At 47.8% G+C, this 26,794-nt stretch overlaps 1 protein-coding gene across 1 annotated transcript in view; it reads left to right on the plus strand.

Annotated features, from left to right (window-relative positions):
* The window catches only part of NPRL3 (NPR3 like, GATOR1 complex subunit), a 57,477-nt gene that overhangs the window by 4,367 nt on the left and 26,316 nt on the right, over positions 1-26,794 (plus strand). The window contains 6 exon segments of the mRNA XM_017860738.1: positions 6,085-6,154; positions 12,610-12,648; positions 16,827-16,956; positions 18,503-18,577; positions 23,208-23,361; positions 26,272-26,353. Of these exon segments, the coding sequence (XP_017716227.1) occupies positions 6,085-6,154; positions 12,610-12,648; positions 16,827-16,956; positions 18,503-18,577; positions 23,208-23,361; positions 26,272-26,353 (550 nt within the window).

Genomic DNA, 26,794 nt, shown 5'->3' on the forward strand with positions numbered 1-26,794 from the left:
CACCGTGTTAGCCAGGATGGTCTCGATCTCCTGACCTCGTGATCCGCCCGTCTCGGCCTCCCAAAGTGCTGGGATTACAGGCTTGAGCCACCGTGCCCGGCCAGTATGTCTGGTTTTTAAATGTGTTTGTCTTGGCATAAGGTGAAGGCTCATCCTAAGAACTGATATTTTCTGGACACTTGGGAAGAGTTGTGGATGAACTGCTTGGTTGCCTTTGGAACCCTGTGGAACAGGAGTTATAACAGGCCACAGCATGGCCAAATGGTGATTGATTGAGCCAACATAATTTACTTTTCCATATGGCTATCTGGTTCCAACATAATTTTATTGAATAATTCACCTTACTTCTACTAATTGATTTTTCTGTCTTTATCATGTGCTAAATTCTCATGTTTGCTTAGATCTATTTTTTGATCTTTCTTGTTTTTTTAAATTTTTTTATTTTATTTATTTATTTATTTTTTTTTGAGACAGAGTCTCGCTCTGTCGCCCAGGCTGGAGTGCAGTGGCGCGATCTCGGCTCACTGCAAGCTCCGCCTTCCGGGTTCATGCCATTCTCCTGCCTCAGCCTCCCGAGTGGCTGGGACTACAGGCGCCCGCCACCTCGCCCAGCTAGTTTTTTTGTATTTTTTAGTAGAGACGGGGTTTCACCGTGTCAGCCGGATGGTCTCGATCTCCTGACCTCGTGATCTGCCCGTCTTGGCCTCCCAAAGTGCTGGGATTACAGGCTTGAGCCACCGCGCCCGGCCTATTTTTTGATCTTTCTTATCTCCTCCAATGATCTATCTGTAGGTTCCATAATAATTAATTACTGTAACTTGATATTATGTTATACTATCACGTTAGATTAGTCTTTTGTCATTACTTTTCTTTTTCAGCATTATCCTGACTGTGCTTTATTATTTTTCCTTGTAAACTTTAGCATCAAGTGTATTAGGTCCCACTCCCAAGCTCTTGGTGTAGGTAGCTTTGAATCCGTTGATTAACTGTGAAGAAAAAGCATCTTTATGTTGAATCTTCCCTGTCAGGAACATGATATGTCTTCTGTTCATTCTTTTCTCCCTTATTAGCTTTTCCGTTGTTTTCATGGGCCTCTTGCACTCGTCTTAGGTTCATCACTAGGTTTTAAATTTTTTTTACTCTGGTAAAGTATTATTGTTTGTGTATATGAAGGTTCTTGGTGTATGTACTTTTAAATTTTTTTATTTTGTCTGTGCTTTTTCCAACCTAATTGTCATCCCACACTGCGAGGGTGTGTGTGTGTACATGTGCATAGGGGCCTACCTTGTCTTACTGCACTTCACTTTATTGTGTTTTTTACAAATTGAAGGTTTATGGCAACCCTGTGTCCAGCAAGTCTGTCAGCACCATTTTTCCAACAGTATATAGTCACTTTGTGTCTCTTTGTGATGTTTTGGTAATTCTTGGAGTATTTCAAACTTTTTCATTATTACTGTATCTGTTATGGTGATCCGTGATCTTTATGTTACTATTGTGATTGTTTTCAGGTACCACGAACCATGCCCACATAAGATAGCAAATTTCATCAAGAAATGTGTATATTCTGGCTGTTCCCTCATCTGTTTCCGTCTCCTTGGACCACCCTGTTCCCTTAGACACAACAGTATTGAAATTAAGCCAGTTATCTGCAGTGGTCTCTAAGAGTTCAAGTGAAATAAATAATCACATGTTTCTCACTTAAAATCAAAAGCTAGAAATGATTAAGCTTCTGGAGGAAGGCATGTTGAAAGCTGAACTAGGCCCAAAGCTAGGCCACTTGCACTAAACAGCCAAATGGTAAATGCAAAGGAAAAGCTCTTGAAGGAAATGGAAAGTGTTACCCCAAGCCAGGCCTGCACCTGTACTCCCAGCTACCTGGGAGGTGGAGGCAGGAAAATTGCTTGAGCCCAGGAGTTTAAATCTAGCCTGGGCAACATAGGGACACCCTGACTATTCAAACAAACAAACAAACAAACAACAACAACAAAAAAAACGCGGGGCGCAGTGGCTCACATCTGTAATCCTAGCACTTTGGGAAGCTGAGGCGGGCGGATCACGAGGTCAGGAGTTTGAGACTAGCCTGGCCAACATGGTGAAATCCCGTCTCTACTAAAAAAAAAAAAAAAAAATACAAAAATTAGCCAGGCGTGGTGGCCCATGCCTGTAATCCCAGCTACTCAGGAGGCTGAGACAGGAGAATTGCTTGAACCTCGGAGGCGGAGGTTGCATGAGCTGAGATCCATCATTGCACTCCAGCCTGGGCAACAAGAGTGAGACTCTGTCTCAAAACAAAAGAAAGCAAACAAACGAAAAGTGTTATTCAGTGAGTGCATGATAAAAAAGCTGAATAGCTTTGTTTGTTGCTGGTATGCAAAGTTTTAGTGGTCTGTATAGGTCAGACCAGCCACAATATTCTCTTAAGCCAAAGCCTAATCCAGAACAAGGCCCTGACTCTCTTTAATTCTGAGAAGGCTGAGAGAGGTGAGGAAGCTGCAGAAGAAAAGTTGGAAGCTAGCAGAGATTGGTTCATGAGATTTAAGGAAAGAAACCATCTTTTTAATGTAAAAGTGCAAGGTGGACCAGGTGTGGTGGCTCACGCCTGTAATCCCAGCACTTTGGGAGGCCGAGGTGGGCGGATCACGAGGTCAGGAAATGGAGACCATCCTGGCTAACACAGTGAAACCCTGTCTCTACTAAAAATACAAACAATTAGCTGGGCGTGGTGGCGGGTACCTGTAGTCCAAGCTACTCCGGAGGCTGAGGCAGGAGAATAGCGTGAACCCAGGAGGCAGAGCTTACAGTGAACCGAGATCGCGCCACTGCACTCCAGCCTGGGCAACAGAGTGAGCTCCGTCTCAAAAAAAAAAAAAGTGCAAAGTGAAGCAGCAATTGATGATGTTGAAGCTGCAGCAAGTTATTCAGAAAATTTAGCTAAGATAATTGATGAAGGTGTCTTCATTAAACAGCAGCCTGCCTGCCTGCCTGCCTGCCTGCCTTCCTTCCTTCCTTCCTTCCTTCCTTCCTTCCTTCCTTCCTTCCTTCCCTTTCTTTCTTTTCTTTGTTTTCTTTATTTCTTTTTTTTGATGGAGTTTTCACTCTTGTTGCCCAGGCTGGAGTGCAATGGTGCAATCTCAGCTCTCTGCAACCTCTACCTCCTGGGTTCAAGCAATTCTCCTGCCTCAGCCTCCAGAGTAGCTGGGATTACAGGCATGCGCCACCACACCCGGCTAATTTTAAAAATTTTTTTTATTGTTAGTAGAGATGGGATTTCTTTTTCTTTTCTTTTTTTTTTGAGACGGAGTCTCTCTCTGTTGCTCGGGCTGGAGTGCAGTGGCCGGATCTCAGCTCACTGCAAGCTCCGCCTCCCGGGTTTACGCCATTCTCCTGCCTCAGCCTCCCGAGTAGCTGGGACTACAGGCGCCCGCCACCTTGCCCGGCTAGTTTTTTGTATTTTTTTTAGTAGAGACGGGGTTTCACCGTGTTAGCCAGGATGGTCTCGATCTCCTGACCTCGTGATCCGCCTGTCTTGGCCTCCCAAAGTGCTGGGATTACAGGCTTGAGCCACCGCGCCCGGCCGAGATGGGATTTCATCATGTTGATCAGGTTGGTCTCGAACTCCTGACCTCAGGTGATCCACCTGTCTCGGCCTCCCAAAGTGCTGGGATTATAGACATGAGCCACCACCCCCCGCAACAGATTTTTAATGTAGACAAAACAGCCTTATATTGGAAGGAGATGCCAGATAGGACTTTCATACATAGAGAGAAACCTGGCAACTTCAAAGGACGGACTGACTCTCTTGTTAGGAGCTAATGCAGCTAGTGACCTTAAGTTGAAGCCAGTGCTCATTTACCATTATAAAAATCCTAAGACCCTTCAGAATTATGCTCAATCTACTCTGCCTATGCTCTGTCAGTGGAACAACAAAGCCTGGATGATAGTACATCTGTTTACAGAGGGTTTACTGAATATTTTCAGCCCACTGTTGAGACCTACTGCTCAGAAAAATATTCCTTTCAAAATATTGCTGCTCATTGAAAATGCATCTACTCGTCCAAGAGCTCTAAGGGAGATGTATAGGGAGATTAATGTTGTTTTCATGCCTGCTAGCACAAGATTCACTCTGTAACCCTTGGATGAAGAGGTAATTTTGACTTTCAAGTCTTATTATGTAAGAAATACAACTTGGAAGGCTATAGCTGCTATAGATACTGATTCCTTGGACAGATCAGGGCAAAATAAATTGAAAACCTTCTGGAAAGCATGTGCCATTATAGATGCCATTAAGAACATTGGTGATCATGTCAAAATATCAACAGTAACAGGAGTTTGGAAAAAGTTGATTCCAGCCCTCGTGGATGACTTTGAAGGAGTCAAGACTTCAGTGGAGGAAGTAACTGCAGATATGGTGGCAATAGCAGGAGATGTAGAATTAGAAGTGGGGCCTAAATATGTGACTGAAATGCTGCAATCTCACGATAAAAGTTGAATGGACGAGGACTTGATTGTTATGGATGAGCAAAGAAAGCAGTTTCTGGGCTGGGTGTGGTGACTCACACCTATAATCCCAACACTTGGGAGGCTGAGGCAGGTGGATCACTTGAGCCCAGGAGTTCAAGACCAGCCTGGGCAACATGACAAAAACTCATCTCTATTAAAAATACAAAAACTAGCCAGGCATGGGTGGCATATGCCTGTAGTCCCAGCTACTCAGGGGACTGAAGTAGGAGGATCACCTGAGCCTTGGGAGGTCAAGACTGTAGTGAGCTGTGATCACACCACCACACTCCAGCCTGGATGACAAGAGTGACACCCTGTCTCAAAAAACAAAGAAAAAAAAAAACAAAAACGTAGCTTCTGGAGCTGGAATGTATTCCTGGTAAAGATGTTGTAAACATTGTTAAAATGACAACAGAGATTTTGAACAGTATATAAACTTAGTTAAAGCAGTGGTGTGGTTTGAGAGCATTGCTTCCAATTCTGAAAGAAGTTCTGTGGTGGATAAAGTGCAGTCAGCATCCCATACTACAGAGAAATCTTTCATGAAGGAAGAGTAAATTGATGGATGTAGGAAACGTCCTTGTTGTCTTATTTTAAGAAATTGCTACAGCACGCCAGACTTCAGCAAGCACCACTCTAATCCGTCAACAGCCATCAACATTGAGGCAAGGCCTTTCACCTGCAAAATGATTGTTTTGCTAAAGGCTGAGCTGATCGTTAGCATCCTTCTTTCTTCTCTTCTCTTCTCTTCTCTTCTCTTCTCTTCTCTTCTCTTCTCTTCTCTTCTCTTCTCTTTCTTCTTTTTGGAGACCTAGTCTCACTCTGTCGCCCAAGCTCAAGTGCTGTAGCACAATCCTCAGCCTCCCCAGTAGCTGGGATTACAGGCTCCCACCACCATGCCCCGCTCATTTTTGTATTTTTAGTAGAGACAAGAGTTCACCATGTTGGCCGGGCTGGTCTCGAACTCCTGACATCAGGTGATCCGCCCACCTCAGCCTCCTAAAGTGTTGGGATTACAGGCATGAGCCACCGTGCCCGGCTTGTCACAGTTTTTGAAGATAACATAAGATTTGTCATTTTATGATTTTTAAGTGTATAATTAAGTGACATTAATTACTTTCATTATGTTTTGCAACCATTATGGCTATTTCTAAAGCTTTTTCATCACCCAAACTGAAACTCTGTAACCACTGACCAGTAACTCTTCATTTCCCCTGCTCCCAGCCCCCGGTAACCTCTAATCTACTTCCTGTCTTGATGCATTTGCCTGTTCTAGACGTTTCATGTACTGTCATTTCCCCTGCTCCCAGCCCCCGGTAACCTCTAATCTACTTCCTGTCTTGATGCATTTGCCTGTTCTAGACGTTTCATGTACTGTAAGTGCACTATTTGTTCTTTTGTCTTTGGCTTCTTGAGCATGATATTGTCAGGGTTCATCCAGGTTCATTCCTTTTTATGTCTGAGTAATATCCCATGGTATGGATAGACCATGTTTTGGAAAACATGGCTTTTAACGGTTCCATAATCCTCCTGTATGTGGAAGGATCCTGTTTTCTTAGCCCTTCTCTTTTTGCCCTCACTCAGATAAGCCACGCAGCAGATATGCTGTTAACAACACGGGCGACCATGCTGATGACCAGGATGGCGATGCCAGGTAAGGGCTCTGTGGTCACTTCAGGGTGGGGCTGGTCCTGGTCCCAGGCCTGGACAAAGCCCCACCTTCCTGTTCGCCCAGATATTTTCTCCGTGAGAAGTCTGGTGTTTTTTTTTTTTCCATTTAGTGTGTGCTTTCAGGTAGTGTGGAGTGGAGGATTGCATAGACAGTCTTGGGCACCTGTTCCAGCTTCAGGCCTGTCTGGTGGGTAAAGCAGGTCAGAGAACAGATGAAGCCATGTCCCTGTGGGATGTCTATCTCCTATGAAAGAAATGTAGAGGAAAGCAGACCCCTATGTTGTTGTCTTTGGTTCTAATTCCTTGAGCATGTACCCAGAGGTCAAATGCAGGTGCTTGGGTATAGCTCAGCCTGGTCAAGTCCCTTCTTGGAGTCCAGGCTTAGGTGGTTATGTGGGCAGTGAGGCTTAGAGCTGGGATGGTGTGAACCTGGATGTTCTTTGATGTTCTTTTAGGCACAGATGAAGGGTGGATCCAGTTCCTTCCTGTGTTTGTACCCTCTGCTCTCTCTGGGAGGCACTACCGGGGTAGGAACTTTAGAAATGACTACTTCTGCCTTCTGTTCATTTTGAAGCATAGTCAATGCTAACATAGGCCCAGGTGAAGGAAGATTGTGAATTACCTGCCCTGAGTTCCCTTAAACACAGACAAGGCCTGTGTGGAGTCAAGGACTTGGCCTCCACCATCCTGGGAAAAAATAGCTAAGATCCTTAGGCTGGACCTTTGCTGTGCAGCGAGGTAGTGCTGTTTCTCTGCAGTTCTCTGACAAGGCAGCACCACACTTGCCATGGCAATTTGTAGTTCTTTTTAAAAAATTTTTATTGATTGATTGTAGAGATGGGGTCTTGCTTTGTTGCCCAGGCTGGCCCTGAGCTCCTGGCCTCAAGTGATTTTCCTTCCTTGGCCTCCCAAATTTTTGGGATTACGTACATAAGCCACCATGCCTGGCCACAATTTGTGGTTCCAAGAGTGTGATTTTTATCCTCTTTTGGGAGGATGTTGGGGCCTCTGGCATGACTGATGACTTTCTCTGAGTGGAGTGGGCTTTGGAAGGGGGGTGGAGCTTGCTGGACACCCCACTGGACTGTCATTTTGATGTAGAGGCCTGTGGTTGTCTTGTCCTTTAAATGTGGTGGTGGAACAAACTCTGGTTTGTCACAGGCATGTAGAATGCTTTTGCCCTTGCACAGTGCATAGGTATTTCTTGTTCTCCTTCCAGCTGTGCCACAGATCAGCTTAGAGCAGGGCTGCCTGCTGGCCAGCCCCCACATTATTCTTACTCCAAGCTGCAGTGGATGTGAGGCCCAGGCTGCTGAAGACTCAGAAGGAAGGCTGGCAGTACCTAATTCCTGCAGTTAATTTTCAGATTTACAGTGACATGACCATGAGGATATTTTCTAGGGAATTAATTTAATATTTAACTTAAGGAAGAAGTAAAACTGTGGGAGGGGCGTGCTTCTGTCTAGAATCTTTTATTGAAAAATTGCTTCATTCAGTAATTTTAGCACATCATATATCTGTAAGTCTCACTGCCTGCCACTCATGTTTTCCAGATACAGGGTTAATATCCTTAGGGACTCAGTTCCTCTCCTGTTTTATTTTGTCATGTAGGCCCACAAGCCCCTGCTCTGCCTTGTCATAGCTCAGAGCATGTTCCTGAAGCAAGGCCGTGAAAGTGCATCAAATCCACTCTGTGTCTTTGATCGTTGTTCCCAAAAGTGCTTTTCTTTCTGAAACCAGAGCTTCAGTTTGCCACACTGAAACAGTATTAACAGGCTACACAGTAACTTGTGAGGGGTGGTGGCCTGCCTTAGAGAAGTGAGGACACAGCTGTGCTGCTCACTATTACAAACATTGGCGAATGTGGCCATTTAAATTGAAATTAACTGAAATAGGCCAGATGTGAGGCTCATGCCTGTAATCCAAGCACTTTGGGAGGCCGAGGCAGGTGGATCACCTGAAGTCAGGAGACCAGCCTGGCCAACATGGCAAAACCCTGCCTCTACTAAAAATACAAAAATTAGGCATGGGGGCACATGCCTGTAATCCTAGCTACTCTGGAGGCTGAGGCAGGAGAATCACTTGAACTTGGGAGGCGGAGGTTGCAGTGAGCTGAGATCGCACCACTGCTCTCCAGTTTGGGCAACAGAGCGAGAGTCTGTCTCAAAAAAAATAAAAAAAAAAAAGAGGAGGAAGAAGAAATAACTGAAATAAAATAAAAAATTCACTTGCTCAGTTGCACTGGTCACATTTCAGGTGCTCAGTGTCTATATGGAAACAGTGTCTACCATATTAAATGGTTCTCATTTGGAACAGTCCCATCACAGTAGAAAGTTCTCCTGGGGCCGGGAGCTGTAGCTCATGCCTGTAATCCCACCACTTTGGGTGTCCAAGGTGGGGGGATCACTTGAGGCCAGATGTTTGAGAACAGTCTGGGCAACATGGCAAAACCCCATCTCTACAAAAAATACAAAACTTAGCTGGGTTGGTGACCTGCGTCTGTAATCCCAGCCACTGAGGAGGCTGAGGGAGAGGGTAGTTTGAGCCCAGGACGTGGAGGTTGCAGTGAGCCGAGATCATGCCGCTGTACTCCAGTCTGAGCCTTGAGTGACAGAGTGAGACCCTGTCTCAGAAACAACAACAACAACAACAAAAAATTGGACAGTGCTAGCTTAGAGAGGGGGCTGGTTTTTTGAGGTGCATCATCAAGATATGGTTCAGGGCTGGGCACAGTGGCCTGTGCCTGTAATCCCAGCACTTTGGGAGACCGAGGTGGGCAGATGGCTTGAGCTCAGGAGTTCGAGACCAGCATGGGCAATACGACGAAGTCCTGTCTCTACCAAAAATACAAAAAATTAGCCTGGCATGGTGGCACACGCCTGTGGTCTCAGCTGCTCAGGAGGCTGAGATGGGAGGATTGCTTGAGTCTGGGAGGCAGAGATTGCAGTAAGCCAAGATCACGTTGCTGCACTCCAACTTGGGTGACAGAGTGAGACCCCCCCTCTCAAAAACAATTTGAGATATAATTCAGGGTATATAGATTAACTTATTTATTTTTTATAACTCTTCTATAATTCAATTATGAGAAAAGAAAATGGATATTGTTCAGTGTCTCTAAGACTTGAAACCAAGGTCAGAAAAGATGTAGTGTTCCCTGGGTATTAGGGGCTATGGTGCCCATGCTTAAATGTACCATGTGTCCCCACACTGGCAAGGGCAGAAGCCATCAAGCCAGGTCTGAGAGGATAGCCTGGTGTCCTTCAGAAAGGCTGGTGTGGGCATGTCCCTCTCTGTGTGGACACTATCTTCCTGCTCCCTTCTTTGAAACTGTGAGCAGTGCTTAGGCCACTGCTTCAGAGAATGGGGAGCTACAGGTTTAGAGAAGAACTGATTTCTTTCATTTTCAAAATGCTCTGAAATCATACTATTATTATTATTATTTTGAGATGGAGTTTTGCTCTTGTTGCCCAGGCTGGGGTGTAATGGCGCAATCTTGGCTCACTGCAACCTCTGCCTCCCAGGTTCAAGTGATTCTCCTGCCTCAGCCTCTCAAGTAGATGGGATTACAGGTATGCACCACCATACCCGGCTAATTTTGTATTTTTAGTAGAGATGGGGTTTCTTCATGTTGGTCAAGCTGGTCTCGAACTCCTGACCTCAGGTGATCCACCTGCCTCAGCCTCCCAAAGTGCTGGGATTACAGGCATGAGCCACTACACCCAGCCAATTTTTTTTTTTTTTTAGAGAACCCTGACCTCAGGTGATTGAACTCCTGAGCTTAAGTGATCCTCCCACCTTGGCTTCCCAATGTGCTGGGATTACAGGCATGAGCCCCTCACCCACCTACCATCTCTACCAGGTGACATCTTGGGGATGTGAAATCAGGTGGCACTGCTACTGTCCTCAGGCTTGGCCACTTTTGTAGCAGTGGACCTAACTTGTGGGTGACTTGGGCCTAGGCCAGATGGGGTCCGTGGCCAGGCAGGCACTCTAGCTCACACCATACAGGTCCTCCCACCAGGCACACATGAGGCTCTGCTAGGGCCTCTCCTGATAGCTTTGCCTCTGTTAGCTTGTGTTTTTAGAACCCTACACTGATGTGTTAGAAAGATGCCCTCTCCTTTCTGTAGCTGAGGTTGACACACAAGAAAGCAGGTAGGCATTTTTATCCCCAGGCTCGGGTATTTCCCCCGGCCCAGTCATTGCATCTGTGCTGCAGGGCAGTGTACAGGGACAAGTGCAGGTTCGTGGTTCAAGGTTTGACTCTCGCTTTGCAGCCTACAGTGTGTGATCTTGGGCACATTCCTTAGAATGAGCCTTAGTTGCACTGTTTTCTGTAAGATGCCTGAGGGTGGTGAGTTGCCTTCACCTCTTCCTCCCGGATCAGGATGTCGTAAGAGCATCCTTGTCTCTGAGTGTTAGCTGACGGCTCTGCCTCCCTCAGAGGGGCAGACACAAGTCTGTAAAATGCTCCTGTCAGGAAATGGAGCATTGCCAGACTCAGAAGCCCTCTGTGCTTACTCCTTTTCCTGTGGAGCAAAGGGGCTGCATTGTGACTTGTCTAGTTGTAGGAGATAGAGCTTACAGTCAGGCTCCAGCTTGGAGGATTCTGACTTCTTGGGTGATCTTGGGAAAGTCCATGAAACATCTGAATGCTTCCATACTGTACAACCTGAGGAGCTTGGCAGCTGCTGAGGAAAGAGATCCCTTCTGTGGATCTTTGGCAGAGCTCCCACACTGTTTCTACTCCTGGATTCAGGTCTCCTTTCTCTTTCCAGAATACACGGACAGCAGTATGTCCCAGAACACAAATCTCTGCAGAGGAAAATAAAGTTTTTTTTTTGTTTTGTTTTGTTTTTTTGAGACAGAGTTTCACTCTGTTGCCCAAGGCTGGAGTGCAGTGGTGCGACCTCGGCTCACTGCAACCTCACCTCTGGGGTTCAAGTGATTCTCCTGCCTCAGCCTCCTGAGTAGCTGGGATTACAGGCATCCACCACCATGCCCAGCTAATTTTTTCTTTTTAAGTAGAGACAGGGTTTCGCCATGTTGGCCAGGCTGGTCTCGAACCCCTGACTTCAAGCGATCCACCCACCTTGGCCTCCCAAAGTGCTAGGATTACAGGCGTGAGCCACCGCTCCTGGCCAGAAAGTCAACTCCTAAACCGTTTCTAAAAATCTCAGCTAGATAGTGCAGAAGCCCAGATGTTTTTTGACAAATATATATGGATCCACCATGACTACCTTATTGTTCCAGGCAGAGGCTTAGGGAAGTCAGGTATGCTGGCAGTCACAGTATCTCAAGAATTGGAGCTGGTGAAATTCACATGACGTGCTATACTTTTCAGAAGGCTTTTGCCTCTGGGAGTCTTATGTGATCTTCTGTAGGCGATTTCTCGTCATGCAGATGAGAAAACTTTTACTAAAAAGATTAGTTTTAGGCTGGGTGCAGTGGCTCACGCCTGTAATCCCAGCACTTTGGGAGGCCGAGGCAAGAGTATGAGACCAGCCTGGGTAACATTGCGAGACCCCGGCTCTCTCCGCCTCCCGGGTTCATGCCATTCTCCTGCCTCAGCCTCCTGAGTAGCTGGGATTACAGGCGCCGCCACCACTCCTGGCTAATTTTTTGTATTTTTAGTAGAGACGGGGTTTCACCGTGTTAGCCAGGATGGTCTCTATCTCCTGACCTCGTGATCCGGCCCTCTTGGCCTCCCAAAGTGCTGGGATTACAGGCTTGAGCCACCGCGCCCGGCCCCGTCTCTTTTGAAGACAAAAAAGAAAAAGGGAAAAAAAAAAAGAGAGAAGATGAGATACTTGTGCACAGGCATCCAGCTAATACATACGGCGCTGGGTCTGATCCAGCTCTTCCAGCCTTGTGCTTACTTCTGAAAGACTTTCATTCCTGCCCAGCCCATACTTCTGTGTGAGAGTTTGACCTTTAGTGAGAAAACCCCATGGTAAGAGTTCAGCGTGGGGAGTGTGTGACCCTGTTTCTCAGCGTGGGGAGCGTGCGACCCTGTTTCTCAGCGTGGGGAGCGTGCGACCCTGTTTCTCAGCCTGGGGAGTGTGTGATCTGTTTCTCAGCGTGGGGAGCGTGTGATCTGTTTCTCAGCGTGGGGGGCGTGTGATCTGTTTCTCAGCGTGGGGGGCGTGTGATCTGTTTCTCAGCGTGGGGAGTGTGTGATCTGTTTCTCAGCGTGGGGGGTGTGTGATCTGTTTCTCAGCGTGGGGGGTGTGTGATCTGTTTCTCAGCGTGGGGGGTGTGTGACCCTGTTTCTTGTCTGGTAAGTTGCTTAGTCACAATGCTCAATGGTAATGCTTAATGGTGGCACTTCTGCTAGACTTTAGTACAGTTTTTTATAAAATAGGCTTGTAAGTTTTCATGGTTTTTAAAAAAGCGATATGTTTTTGTTTGGTCTTGATGGTCCTGTTCCCATTTCAGCGAGCCATGTCCTCCAACCGATGAGCAATTGGTTGCAGGGTAAGACCGAGACCTCTCCACCGTCTTTCTGTCTTGATTCTGCTGCCTTCTCTTCTTTAATTGTGCTTAATTCCTGGTTTCCCTCAATGTTGAGAGTGACTGATGAGGCACACAGGCGTGGACCTCCCTGCCCCAGTTCCCCCACGATTGCCCAGACTTCCCACCACCCCCGCTTTTTCTCCACCCAGTCATTTAGCTATTTCACATTACCTGAGAGGCCAAGGCATGGCTGGCTGGCACCAGGGAGACTTCTGGGACCAGGCATGTCACACAAACCTCCTCTTCCTCCAGGTAGGCACAAGTAGTCCTGTGAGGGTGGTGGGCAAGCAGGAGTGGAGTTTGTCATCTCCCTAGTCCACTGCCACCCTAGAGAGACCTGTGACTGTTGCTCCTTGTTTTTATATTTCTGAGGGGTTTTGTGGGGGCCTCTCCCAAGGGTTAGGTAGTAAGTGTGATGCTCAGGCCTAGATGCTATTGAGTGTGCTTAATAGAGGCAGAAATGTTCTCATAGAATTGATATGGTGCTTGTCCAGGAGGGCGTGGATGAAGTGCGACTCTTCCATTCCCCTTGACAGTGCCTGTCCTCTGGGCCTTGGAGGTACACACAGCATCTGTGAGCTTCTAGCAAGGTGGGTGGGGGGAGCAGAGTTGAGCTCCTTTCCAGGATGTCCTTCCATCCCTTTTTTTTCCCAAGCTAGAGAGCAAGCCTGCTTCAGAAGAGCTTGGCAGCGATAGAAGGTCTGGCCTGTTTTCTGGCTGGGCTGGTTCATCTTCCTAAATGTGTTTCTCTTGAATATCCAAGTTATTCCAGGAATCTTCAGTTTTTGTAACAGATATTTTATTGTGTTGCAGTACGTTTATTAGGCCTTTCACCATCAAAATGAGGGAAAAGGATTTTATAAATGTTGGAAGCCGATAAAACAAAAAGACACTTTGTTTATGGTTCAGTTCGCTGTTTGTAAGTTTTGCCCCACCCCCAATATCATGAATATAACTCTGTCTTTATGCATATTACTTTACCAGACCCACTATATAAAGTATAAAGCCAGATGGGTGCGGTGGCACACGCCTGTAATCCCAGCACTTTGGGAGGCCGAGGCGGGCGGATCACGAGGTCAGGAGGTCGAGACCAGCCTGGCCAATGTGGTGAAACCCTGTCTCTACTAAAAAATACGAAAAATTAACTGGGCGTGGTGGCGTGTGCCTGTAGTTCCAGCTATTTGGGAGGCTGAGGCAGGAGAATCGCTTGAACCCAGGAGGCGGAGGTTTCAGTGAGCCGAGATTGCGCCATTACACTCTAGCCTGGGTGACAGAGCAAGACTCCGTCTCCAGGGAAAAAAAAAAAAGGCCACTCAAGTGTTTTGTCATGGAGCGGGGTGCGGTGGCTCATGCCTGTAATCCCAGCACTTTGGGAGGCCAAGACAGGCAGATCACCTGAGGTCAGGAGTTCGAGACCAGCCTGACCAACATGGTGAAACCCCATCTCTACTAAAAATACAAAAATTAGCCGGGCGTGGTGGCGGGCGCCTGTAATCCCAGCTACTCGGGAGGCTGAGGCAGGAGAATCACTTGAACCCGGGAGGCGGAGGTTGCAGTGAGCTGAGATTACACCATTGCACTCTAGCCTGGGGGACAAGAGCAAGACTTTGCCTCAAAAAAAAAAAAAAAAAAAAAGTGTTCTGTCATTATATGTGTGTAATATTAAGGTGTGAGGAATAGATTTCTCTGTGGGCCAGATTTGCTCAGATAAACAGGGTGGCCAACTACCACCCTGCTGGCTGCCTCAGAGGGCTCCATGAACAGCCACTAAGTCAATGTGACTTTTTTTTTTTTTCCGAGACGGAGTTTTGCTCTGTTACCCAGGCTGGAGTGCAGTGGCACCATCTCCGCTCACTTCACCCTCTGCTGTCCAGGTTCAAGCGATTTTCCTGCCTCAGCCTTCCGACTAGCTGGGACTATAGGCGTGCACCACTGCGCCCGGCTAATTTTTGTATTTTTAGTAGAGACGGGGTTTCACCATGTTGGTCAGGCTGGTCTCGAACTCCTGACTTCAGGTGATCCACCTGCTTCAGTCTCCCAAAGTGCTGGGATTACAGGCGTGAGCTACCCTGCCCAGCCCAATGTGACTTTTTATTTCAGCTCACAGATTTCCAGTTGGCTGTCTCTGCAGACCCTGGCCTTTAGCAGGGAAAGAGCCTTTTATTTGGCTGTTGTGAGGGCACCTTGAAGTTTAGGTATTTATAAATGTGAATTGGGCTACCACTGCTTGCCTCTGAAAATCCCAGGAACTATCTCACAGCCAAACTAAATTTGGTCCCTGGACTGGTGCTTGAGGACTCAGGCTGAGACATGGCTGTGACTCTTTATGACAGAGCAGCAGTTTTTAGTGGAGATTTTGGGCTGTCAGAGCAAGGGACCTTTCTGGAGTGGTGGTGGTTATTTTTCTGTTATCTCTGTGTCCCCTGAGTCACTTGGTGGCAGAGTGGAGGGGCACTGTTTAGATAGGATGTGAGGTGTTGGCCCTGGGTCAGTTGCTAGAGCTGAAGCGTTTGGTGGTGTTTTAATACCTCAAATCCTCCTTCAACATTACCATGTCCCACAGATGGGAGTTATAGGACAGAGTGAGCCATTTAGGGTTTTTGAAGAAAGCATATTATGCCTATGGTGTAAGGCACTTGAGTCCTCCATCTCTGTAGGAGAGACCTGCAGTGGGTTGCTGAGGACTTGGCTGTGAGTCCTGGATTTCCCAGGATATCTCTAACGAGATTGATTTCAGAAGGTCCAACTGCAACCTGACTGGGTTGAGAGGCTGTTTCCAAAGGGCACAAATAGGTTTGACCAAACCCTCGTATGTGGTTTGTTTGTGGGCTTGTTTGGGGTGACTTCAGATGGTTAGAGGGTCGTGCCAGTGCAGGAGGAAGGCTGGAAAACAGCGTGAGCCCCACAGCCCATGGTAGACTTGCAAAGAATCCTGTAGCTACTTGCCATTTGCTATTACAGAGCTGAGCTACAGTGCAGTTCAAAGCAGACCTTCCTTTTTTATTACAATATGGAGGAGTTATATTAGTGTCTCCCACCCCTTTGCCAAGAGGGCCTCGGGGAAGAAGCATGACCAGGGATCACACTAAAATGTCTGTCCTTAGTGGTCTCTTCTAGGACCTTCGGGGGTCTCCCTGTCCAGGGGCAGAATATGGCCCCGGGGAGGCTAGAGCTGCCTTCCCCAAGATAGTGTATCCTCCTGACCTAGATATTAGAAATATTTTTCCTGGGTGGAGAGATATGCATGGGACTTCTCTCCCTTCTGGGTCCAGATCAGAGGTAGTACATTTGTGTTTCTAGAGCCTTCAGAGCCCTGGGCTCTAAGATAAGAGTCAGCACCACCCACAGCACCCTTGCAGGTGATGCTCCCTTATCCGGATCCCCCCAGGCAGGAGACATCAGCATTGCCAGTAAGGAGACATAAGGGCACAGATGACCTTGAAAAGGGATGCCCTCCCTCCCACACCACAGCTGTTCCCACTTTTCCATGGCACCCAGTCCTGTACAACCCTGTATTTCTGCTGTTTGGAAATAGCTGTGATCACAGTGGGCTTGCACATCTTGCACAAAGTTTCTTCCGTGATAAAAACCGGGAAGTTTAAGTGTTTGGGATAAGAGAATGGCTGGGCAGCCACGCTATGAGGAAGGAAGTCAGCACTCTGCACGCCTCCCTGTGCACCGTCCCCTTGCCCTCCATGAGGTTCTGTGGTTGAAGGGCCAGGGTCCTGGGAGTTGAAGGTGCAGCCCAGCAAACCTGAGTATAATTGGGAGAGGCCCCCTCTGCCTGTGAACCTTAAAGAGCAGCTCCTCAGGGCAGTGCTGGCTCCAGCTGATCCTCCCTTTGAAAGCAAACTGCAACTGCTTCTCTCCTGAATTTAATAGAGCATGCCAAACAATGACAGCATGTGCCTTCAGTCTGTGCTTCTCATGCCTTTTACCTTGTAATTCTGGTGATCTTACATCCGTAACCTTTGGGATTGCTACAGAAGGGCAACTGTTAGTAGCTTTCATCAGCAGTCGGGGAAGAGCAACTCCATGAAGGTGCAGTTTACTGAGACCCTTCCACTCTGGGGCCAGCAGGGCATGGTGCTGTGGTACTTTGTTAACTTACTTTTATTCTACCTCTTTTAAATTTTAAGGTTTTCAGATGTTATTCTGGCAACAATTTTGGCAACCAAGTCTGAAATGTGTGGCCAAAAATTTGAACTGAAGATTGATAACGTGCGGTTTGTTGGGCACCCAACACTGCTACAGCACGCTCTGGGGCAGGTATGGCTCTCCCTTGGCAGGTGTGGCTCTCCCTGGGCAGGTGTGGCTCTCGCTGCGCAGATAGGACTCTCCTGGGGCAGGTTGGGTTCTCCCTGGGCACGCCAAGACCCTCTGGATAGATGTGGCTCTCCCTGGGCTGGCAGGCGTGGTCCATTCTGGCTCTGAGGGGCTCACAACTGAGGCTGACACCAGCTCTGGTGAAAGTAACGGTTGGGCAGGAGACCTGAGTAGACACTTGCTATGAATTGTGCAGGGAGTCCAATGGAAAAAGAGACAGGTGTTCTTGCCCCTGAAGACAGGTGCTTCCGTCCCTGCCCCTAGCTTTTGCAGTCTGCATTCTAGGTCTCTACTGACTGTGGTCCTGCCCTTTATATATAGGATGTCTGTTTCCAGGGGAGGCCAAGATGAGTTAACTAGCATCTGTCAAACCCTTGAATTTTCTACAATGTGATGCAAGCATTTCCTCTTATTTATTACAAGACACTCTAGTAGCTAATATTAGTATTATTTAGCACTTATTTTTCTGCTAAACCCTCTCTATGTGTTCTCTGTTGAGTCAGTGTCATAGCACTGAGGAATTCATCTTGGTAGCAGGATGAAGGTAACTTGTACACCAGAGCCTGCCAGTCAGCTCTCTGCATATAGGCAGGATCAGTGATGGCATTACTCAGATTCTGAAGGATAGAACACGTAACATAGAATTTAGCTACATTTATACAGATCCAGCAATTGTGTGAGGTTCTGTGGTGTTATTTGTGAACCTCCATGGAAGGAGTTTCTGAGGCCGTTGATGTGCCTGGCCCCCTGGACCTCACCCTCCCTTCTCATCACAGCCCCCACAGCTGGGGCACAGTCCCCTACCTGGAGACAATGGAGGGGAGAGTTGGCAGCCTGCCTGCGGTCACACCCTGTAGACAGGAGTTGCAGTCAGGGGTAGGGGATGAGTGCAAGGGTGGCCTGGGGCCCCAGCTCCCCCTGGTGGCAGAACTTGTAGTTGGCTCTGAAGAGTTCCCTCATGCCCCTTGGAATGCTTCCCTTGAGTGCCCTGGTCCTTGTGAAGCTGGCTGGATGCCAGAACCGGGAGTACAGAGATTAGGACTTGCTGACCGGCCTCACCTGGGCCCTGCTCAGGGCTTGGCTGTCCCTGAACATTGTTTTGTCCCTAAATTGTTCAGTATGCATCATAGTTAGCAGATACAGCCTGGGTGGATGCAGGTGGACACGGGACAGCAGTGGGAGTGTGGTCTGGGTCCTCCACCCATTTATGCCCCTCTCCATCCCATCCCTGTCCCCTGTGGGCATTGTCAGCTCACTTCTGTTAGCGGTTGTAGGGGTGGAGGGGTCAGAGCACTGACCTTCCCAGTCTTGTCGTAGTTGTGACTGTCCATGCAGTAGGCACGCCTCTAGAGCAAAGGCATTCATTGCTTTTCCAAGACCTTGGTGCTGTATTCTGGTGACTTTTCCTATGCCTGAAGTAGAATAGCTCTAAACAGCTTTCCTCCTTAGAAAGTCGTCTCAATTAATTAGAATTATGCATCTTTTACAGGTCTCCAAAACAGATCCTTCCCCGAAGAGGGAAGCACCTACTATGATTCTGTTTAATGTGGTGTTTGCACTGAGGGTGAGTGTTTCTATAAATGGTTAAGATCAGGGAGTGGGGCTGGGGAGAAGCAGCTCTTTCTTCCTACGAGCGTGTCGTTGACTCGGAGCTTGGACTGCAGTGGGCACGGTGCTGGCCCTCCTGGGGTGCAGGCAGACTGCACTTCATTGTTTACCACTTTTTGGTTTGGTAAAATACACATAACACTATTTGTCATTTTGAAGTCTATGCTTTAGTGGCATCTGGTACATTCATGTTGTATAACCATCACCACTATCTAGATCTAGAACACTTTCACCACCCCAGAAGGAAACCCCATACCCATTAGCAGTTATTCTTTTTTCTTTTTTTTTTTTTTTTTGAGACAGAATCTCACTGTGTCACCCAGGCTGGAGTGTGGTAGCACAATCTTGGCTCAGTGCAACCCCCGCCTCCCAGGCTCAAGTGACTCTAATGCCTCAGCCTCCCGAGTAGCTGGGATTACAGGCATGCGCCACCATGCCCAGCTAATTTTTGTATTTTTAGTAGAGACGGGGGTCTCGCCTTGTTGGCCAGGCTGGTCTTGAACTCCTGACCTCAGGTGATCCTCCCACCTTGGCCTCCCAGACTGTTGGGATTACAGGCGTGACACACTGCGCCCGGCCCCTGTTGATTTTTGTATTTTTTGTAGAGATGAGTTTTCACCTTATTGCCCAGGCTGATCTTGAACTCCTGGGCTCAAACGATCTTCCCTCCTTGGCCACCCAAAGTGCTGGGATTCCAGGTGTGAGCCACCACGCCCAGCTGGAGCTTAATTTTTAAGACAGGCCTGCCTTGTTGGTAAATAAGGAACTACAAATTAAAACAAAATGATTTGTTAATTGCTTCTGGGGTATAGGGTTCTGGGAGAAGTTCTTCACTTTCTGCTTGATACACTTTTGTAGTAGTTGCATTTTCTTTTTCTTTCTTTTTTTTTTTTTGAGACGGAGTCTCACTCTGTCGTCCAGGCTGGGGTGCAGTGGCTGGATCTCAGCTCACTGCAGGCTCCGCCTCCTGGGTTCACGTCATTCTCCTGCCTCAGCCTCCCAAGTAGCTGGGACTCCAGGCGCCCACCATGTTGCTGGGCTAGTTTTTTTTGTACTTTTTAGTAGAGACGGGGTTTCGCTGTGTTAGCCAGGATGGTCTCGATCTCCTGACCTCGTGATCCGCCCGTCTCATCCTCCCAAAGTGCTGGGATTACAGGCTTGAGCCACCGCGCCCGGCCAGTATTTGCATTTTCATAGTATCTTTATATTTCTTACATAATTACATAATATAAAGAGTCACAAAGAAAAATGAATTAAGTCAAAAAACAAGCAAATGAATAAACAAAATCCATGACAAATGTTGTCCACCTGTCAACACCGATAACCCCTGTGGGACAGTCAATGAGAAGCAGCCACAGCCCCACCCAGGATGCTGCAGGCAGGCCCTCATCTCTGGGCAACAGTGTTTGACAGCAGAGCATATGATGCCCTTAGATCTAGCAATCCCACTGTTAGGAGTATTATCAAGAAAACAAGCAACTTTTACAACTGCATAAAGATTTCCCTCCAGCTTGTTCTCAGCAGGAATCAAGATTTTTATAACAGTAATTAAACTGGAGATAATCGTGGTGTCTAGTACTTGGGGAATGATTAAACAATGTGGTGATTATTATACACTGGCCCATTCTCTTGCCATTGAGGATGAGAAATGGAGATCAGACCAGAACCTGGAGAAGTATGGATTGATTATGGACAGATAAAAGCAACTGGAGCTGAGCACAATGGCTCACGCCTGTAATCCCAGCATTTTGGGAGGCCGAAGTGGGCAGATCACCTGAGGTCAGGAGTTTGAGACCAGCCTGACCAGCATGGAGATACCCCGTCTTTACTAAAAAATATGAAATTAGCCAGGTGTGGTGGTGGACGCCTGTAATCCCAGCTACTCAGGAGGCTGAGGCAGTAGAATCGCTTGAACCCGGGAGGCAGAGGTTGCAGTGAGGCAAGATCGCGCCATTGCACTCCAGTCTGGGTGACAACAGCGAAACTCCATCTCAAAAAAACAACAAAAACAGGAAACAAGATAGTCTAGGGCTTCAGCTGGCCGTGATGTTGACGAGTGGGAGAAATCTGGATAGTGTAAGAGTTTGTATTTTTTGGGTGGACAAGTCTTTTTTTAAAAATATACACGTTTGGCCAGGCACAGCGGCTCACTCCTGTAATCCCAGTACTTCGGGAGGCCAAGGTAGGTGGATCACTTGAGCCCAGGAGTTTGAGACCAGCCTGGGCAACATAGCGAAATCCCGTCTCTACAAAAAATACAAAAATTAGCCAGGCATGTTGATGCGTGCCTGTAGTCCCAGCTATTTTTGAAGCTGAAGTGGGAGGATCACCTGAGCTTGGAAGGTCAAAGTGGCAGTGAGCAGTGATCATGCCACTGCACCCCAGCTTGGGCAACAGAGTGAGACCCTATCTTAAAAAATACATATGTATCCTTTTTTTTTTTTTTTTACTTTGAAAAATTTTAAACCCTTAACTAGAGAAAGCAGACTGATAAACCTTATATGCCTGTGTCAGGTGCCTTTATACCCTGGTTCCATATATTTCCTTCCCTCTTTCTATTTCAAGGCAAGTCCCAGACCTTACGTCTGTTCATCCCTGCATACTTCAGAAGGTATCTGTGTAAAATACGGGCACTTAATTTTTGGCCATGATACCCTTCGTACATCTGAAAAAATTTAATAAGTTGGCATCACCTAGTACCTGCTCCATTGAAGCTTTTCCTGATTGCTAAAGCATTTTCGCAGCTGGACTGTCTGAACCAGGATGCAAACCCGCACAGCTACTGCATGTGGTGTCTTTATGTCTCTGCCAATCCAGAGGTCTCCCCTTCCTTTGTTCCATCAAACGTTCCACATTTGGATTCATCTCATTGTGCAATCAGACTTGCTCTCTGTCCTTGTATTTCCTGCCAAGTAGAAGTTAACTCTGAAGGCTTGGTTCTCTTTGGGTATAAGTTTTGGGGATGAGAAGGTCTCATGGATGATGCCTTAAACTTCGTGCCACTTTATGGTGTGTACGGTGAGAATATGATGTCTCTAAGAGTTCCTGTTAGTGCTGGCACACCCTAGGTGTTAGCTTTCTCAGCATGACCCTCACTCAGTGTCAGACCTTTGCAAACGGACATGCTGGGTTTGCACGGAGTGCAGGTCATTGGGCGTCACTGGGGACTGCACCACCTTGTATGTCTGGAAAGGTCAAGCATATGGGCCCGGGACATCCAACTCATGGACGGTGTTGTGCCTCAGCTGAATAATCACATATCCAGGATCATTCTCCTCCTCCTTGCTTTGCTCATAGAAGTATTTGTACACAGATTCTTCTTCTAAATGGGTATTTTGTTTTGAGGCAATTGTATACACCCCATGTGTCAGCCCTCTGGTTCCAGGGACAGTGTTGAGGGGATGCCCTTGACATGGAGGAGCAGGCCTTCATGGGACTGGTGCTTCATGGGAGCACCAGTCGGTCCTTTCTCTGGCAAGGGATGCTGCCTTGTTGTAAGTCCACCCAGGTGTGAGTTCTGTTTGTGAACACGGGATATGATGAGAGTATAGAGAATTTCTTCAGCTCCAGGTGAAGAAAGTATTTACTGTCTGGGTGAGGCCCTGGCTGTGAACACTTAGGGCATGGCCTTCCCTCTCAGATAAACAGGGTGGGGAGGCAGCACCAGAGGTTGTAATCAGCAGTACCATTCACCCCTTTCCCTTGTCCCATCTCCACCCCCACAGGATGATTCAGCAGTCCTGTTGGCCTCCAGAAGCACTGAGTCATGGTTGGCCCAGTTATCTGCTCCCTCAGATGTTTTCACAGATCCCCAGAGCTGCATGCCTCCGCCCTTGGCTTGGGCAGATGTGCTTGCCTGGCTGACTGTGGTGCCTGATAGGTTCCAGAGGGGCGAGGGCCCCTCTTGTTCCTGAGAGCCTCCTGCACTGTCCTTTGACCCAGTCAACATGGTTGCAGAAGGAGTGCTGGGGCAGAGATGTGGGCCTGGAGCCTGCTGGTTTTCTTGTTAACCAGTGTCACTTCTGCTGGGAAGAGCTTCGCATCCTTGAGGACCAAAAGTATTCAGTGAACAATTGGCCTGGCACCTCTGTTTTTGTACTGTGTGTCCCTGTAGTAATGTGGCCTGTTGTGACTGCATTCTTACACATTGTAGACTAGTTCTGCCTACCAGTAGTCAGCAGTACAGTGGTGACCACAGACACTACCAGGGTCTTTGCTCAGGGCAGGCTCTATTCCTAGTTTGTGACACGGCTCACTAATGTCTTCCATTCAGTCCTTTGTGAGGGAGGCAGCATTGGTCTTAAGAGCAACATTTCCAGAGCTATCTCTGCTACTATTCAGGCAGCCACTCCCAGGAATAGAGCATGGGGGCTGGCAGCCAGCATTTCTGTGGATGGGCCCTGGACCCCTCCAGGACTCAGGAAATGAGCAGCAGTGGCCTCTGCAAAGGAGCCTGGGGGAAAGGAGTAGAGACGCTTTCTTTCATGGTTTGAGATTTTGCTGTGTACACGTATTAGCTCTATTTAAACTGTCCAACTGTGTCCCTGTGCATACGTTTGAGTCTGTGTATGGTCTCTCTCCCGCAGGCCAACGCAGACCCGTCAGTGATAAACTGTCTGCATAACCTGTCCCGTCGCATCGCCACCGTGCTGCAGCATGAGGAGCGCCGCTGCCAGTACCTCACCCGGGAGGCCAAGCTGATCCTGGCGCTCCAGGATGAGGTGTCCGCCATGGCTGATGGTGAGTGCAGCAGGGCGTGATGGGCATGTGTCTGGGCTGGCTGGTGGCCTCTCTGCAGTGCAGACCTGTGTGGAGGGGCTGTCATTTAGTGTTAATGGTGCACATGTTGGTGGGGCCTCACCCACCCCAACACCAGCAGAGCAGTCAGAAGCTTGCAAGCATCAGCTTTTGGTGAGCTGGGCATTGAAAATGAAGTCCTCACAACAGCTTTGCAAGGCAGGGTCCATGATCATCCCCATTTTGCAGATGTAGAAACTAAAGCTCAGAGAAGTTACATGATCTTCACACTGGACCAGTTGTGCCTGGGGGGCACAGGAAGACTCCCAAGGGGCGCGTTTGTAGATGAACTTTCCTGGATGGATGTACTGAAATAGATTTCCCGACCAGAAATGTTCTTTCTTTCCACACACTGCTGCATGATCACCGTTCACATAGGTCAGGCAGGTCTGCCTCACCCTGGCCCTGTTGGACATGTTGGAGAAAGTGTTTACTCCCCGGACAGGAGAGGGCGTTGGAAATACCCAGCTGGTGAGATGGACCGTTTCCAGTTCTTTGTTTTCAGCCAGATTGAAGGAGGACCTAACTGGGTTATCAACTAACCATTTCTTAAAAATAACGTTTGCAGATAGAATATTGAGTGTTTTTTGGCCTACTGTAAAGATTTCAAAACAGAGGGACACCTGTAACAAACTCTCCATCTCCATTTTCTTTGGCAAGCACATCTATAACAAAAGAGAGAATTAGGACAAAACTGAAGTCAGACCTAGTTATTGTAGTAATAAGTAAAAGTAGCTATTGCGGCCGGGCGCGGTGGCTCAAGCCTGTAATCCCAGCACTTTGGGAGGCCGAGATGGGTGGATCGCGAGGTCAGGAGATCGAGAATATCCTGGCTAACACGGTGAAACCCCGCCTCTATTAAAAAATACAAAAAACTAGCCGGGCGAGGAGGCAGGCGCCTGTAGTCCCAGCTCCTCGGGAGGCTGAGGCAGGAGAATGGCGTGAACCCAGGAGGCGGAGCTTGCAGTGAGCTGAGATCCGGCCACTGCACTCCAGCCCGGGCGACAGAGCGAGACTCTGTCTCAAAAAAAAAAAAGTAGCTATTGACATGAATAAACAATAAAAGAACAGCCTCTCTGACTCAGGTGCATTTTCAGTAAAAATTTACTTGTGGCTGGGTGTGGTGGCTCATGCCTGTAATCCCAGCACTTAGGGAGGCTGAGGCAGGTAGATTGCTTGAGCTCAGGAATTCAGGATCAGTGTGGGGAACATGGTGAAATCCTGCCTCTACCAAAAAAAACCCAAAAATTAGCCAGGCACAGTCATGTGTGACCAGAGTTCTAGCTACTTGGGATGCTGAGGTGGGAGAATGACCTGAGCCCTGGGAGGCGGAGGTTGCAGTGAGCTGAGATTGCACCACTGCATTCCAGCAAGGGTGACAGAGTGAGACCCTGTCTCAAAAAACCAAAAAAAAAAAGAAAAACTTTTTATGTTTGACAATTATCTGTCAAAATTTATAATATGTTTCTGTTTTGGCCAATTGTGTACTAATTATAATTATCATAATAACGATCCAAAAGTTTTGTTTTTTTAAACATTGTCTTTTAGTCTGTGACTTTATCACAGGAAGTAAAATTTTAAGTCTGCATATATTTTGTTAGAAATTTATGAAAAGGACGAATAAAAGACTTTTTGGCTAGACGTGGTAGCTCATACCTGTAATCCCAGCGCTTTGGGAGGCCGAGATGGGAGGATCACTTGAGCCCAGGAGTTTGAGACCAGCCTGGGCCACATAGCGAGACTCCATCTCTACAAAAAATTTAAAAATCAGCAGGTCTAGGGCAGGTGTGGTGGCTCATGCTTATAATCCCAGCAGTTTGGGAGGCCCAGGTGGGTGGATCACTTGAGGATGGGAGTTCGAGACCAGCCTGGCCATGGTGAATACCTGTCTCTACTAAAAATACAAGAAAATTAGCCAGGCATGGTGGTGGGCACCTGTAATCCCAGCTACTTGGGAGGCTGAGGAAGGAGAATTGCTTGAACCCAGGAGGCGGAGGTTGCAGTGAGCTGAGATCACACCATTGTAATCTATCCTGGGCAACAAAAGTAAAACTCCATCTCAAAAAAAAAAAAAAAAAATTAGCAAGTCTAGTGGTGCATGCTTGTGGTCCCAACTAGGTGGGAGTATCGCTTGAGCTTGGGAAATTGAGACAGAAGTTAGCTATGATCACACCATTGCACAGCAGCTCAGGTGACAGAGTGAGACCCTGTCTCAAAAAAAAAAAAAAGGACGGGCACGCTGGCTCTTGCCTGTAATCCCAGCACTTTAGGAGGCCGAGGTGGGCGGATCACCTGAGGTCAGGAGTTCGAGACCAGCCTGGACAACATAGTGAAACACCATCTCTAGTAAAAAATACAAAATTAGCTGGGCGTGGTGGCAGGCGCCTGTAGTCCCAGCTACTTGGGAGGCTGAGGCAGAAGAATTGCTTGAACCCGGGAGGCAGAGGTTGCAGTGAGCCGAGATTGTGCCATTGTACTCCAGCCTGGGCAAAAAAGAGTGAAACTCTGTCTCAAAAACAAAAACACTTTGGGAGGCCGAGACGGGCGGATCACGAGGTCAGGAGATCAAGACCATCCTGGCTACCACGGTGAAACCCCGTCTCTACTAAAAAATACAAAAAAAGTAGCTGGGCGAGGTGGCGGGCGCCTGTAAGTCCCAGCTACTCGGGAGGCTGAGGCAGGAGAATGGTGTAAACCCGGGAGGCGGAGCTTGCAGTGAGCTGAGATCCGGCCACTATACTCCAGCCTGGGCGACAGAGCGGGACTCCGTCTCAAAAAAAAAAAAAACAAAACAAAAAAACAAAAAGTTTCCTTGCTTTGGGAGCTGTAAATCTTGTGTTGTGATTCTTGTAGGAAATGAAGGTCCTCAGTCCCCATTCCATCACATCCTGCCCAAGTGCAAGCTGGCCAGGGACCTCAAGGAAGCTTACGACAGGTAAGACAGGTGGGTGTGCTTATTAACATCCTTCTTCTGGGCCAGGCTGCCGGGGCCTGAGGAGCAGTGTCGACATGTAAGGCTCCCCGGTACTGACCACTGTTCTCCTGGGGTATGAGCATCAGAGTTCCCTGAGGTTAGGGCCGGAGAGCACTGGGAAGGGATGGTCATGTGGCTGCTCTTGAAAGAAGTGACCTTGGTGGCCATTTTTTAATTTATTTTTTCCTTCTATTTCTGTTTATTTTTTTCGAGACAGAGTTTTGCTCTTGTTGCCCAGGCTAGAGTGCAATGGTGTGATCTCAGCTCACAGCAACCTCCGCCTCCCGGGTTCAAGAGATTCTCCTGCCTCATCCTCTCCAGTAGCTGGCATTACAGGCATGTGCCACCACACCCAGCTAATTTTGTATTTTTAGTAGAGACAGGGTTTCTGCATGTTGGTCA

The sequence above is a fragment of the Rhinopithecus bieti genome, unplaced genomic scaffold, assembly GCF_001698545.2.
Source record: "Rhinopithecus bieti isolate Rb0 unplaced genomic scaffold, ASM169854v2 scaffold_56641, whole genome shotgun sequence".
NCBI lineage: Eukaryota > Metazoa > Chordata > Mammalia > Primates > Cercopithecidae > Rhinopithecus > Rhinopithecus bieti.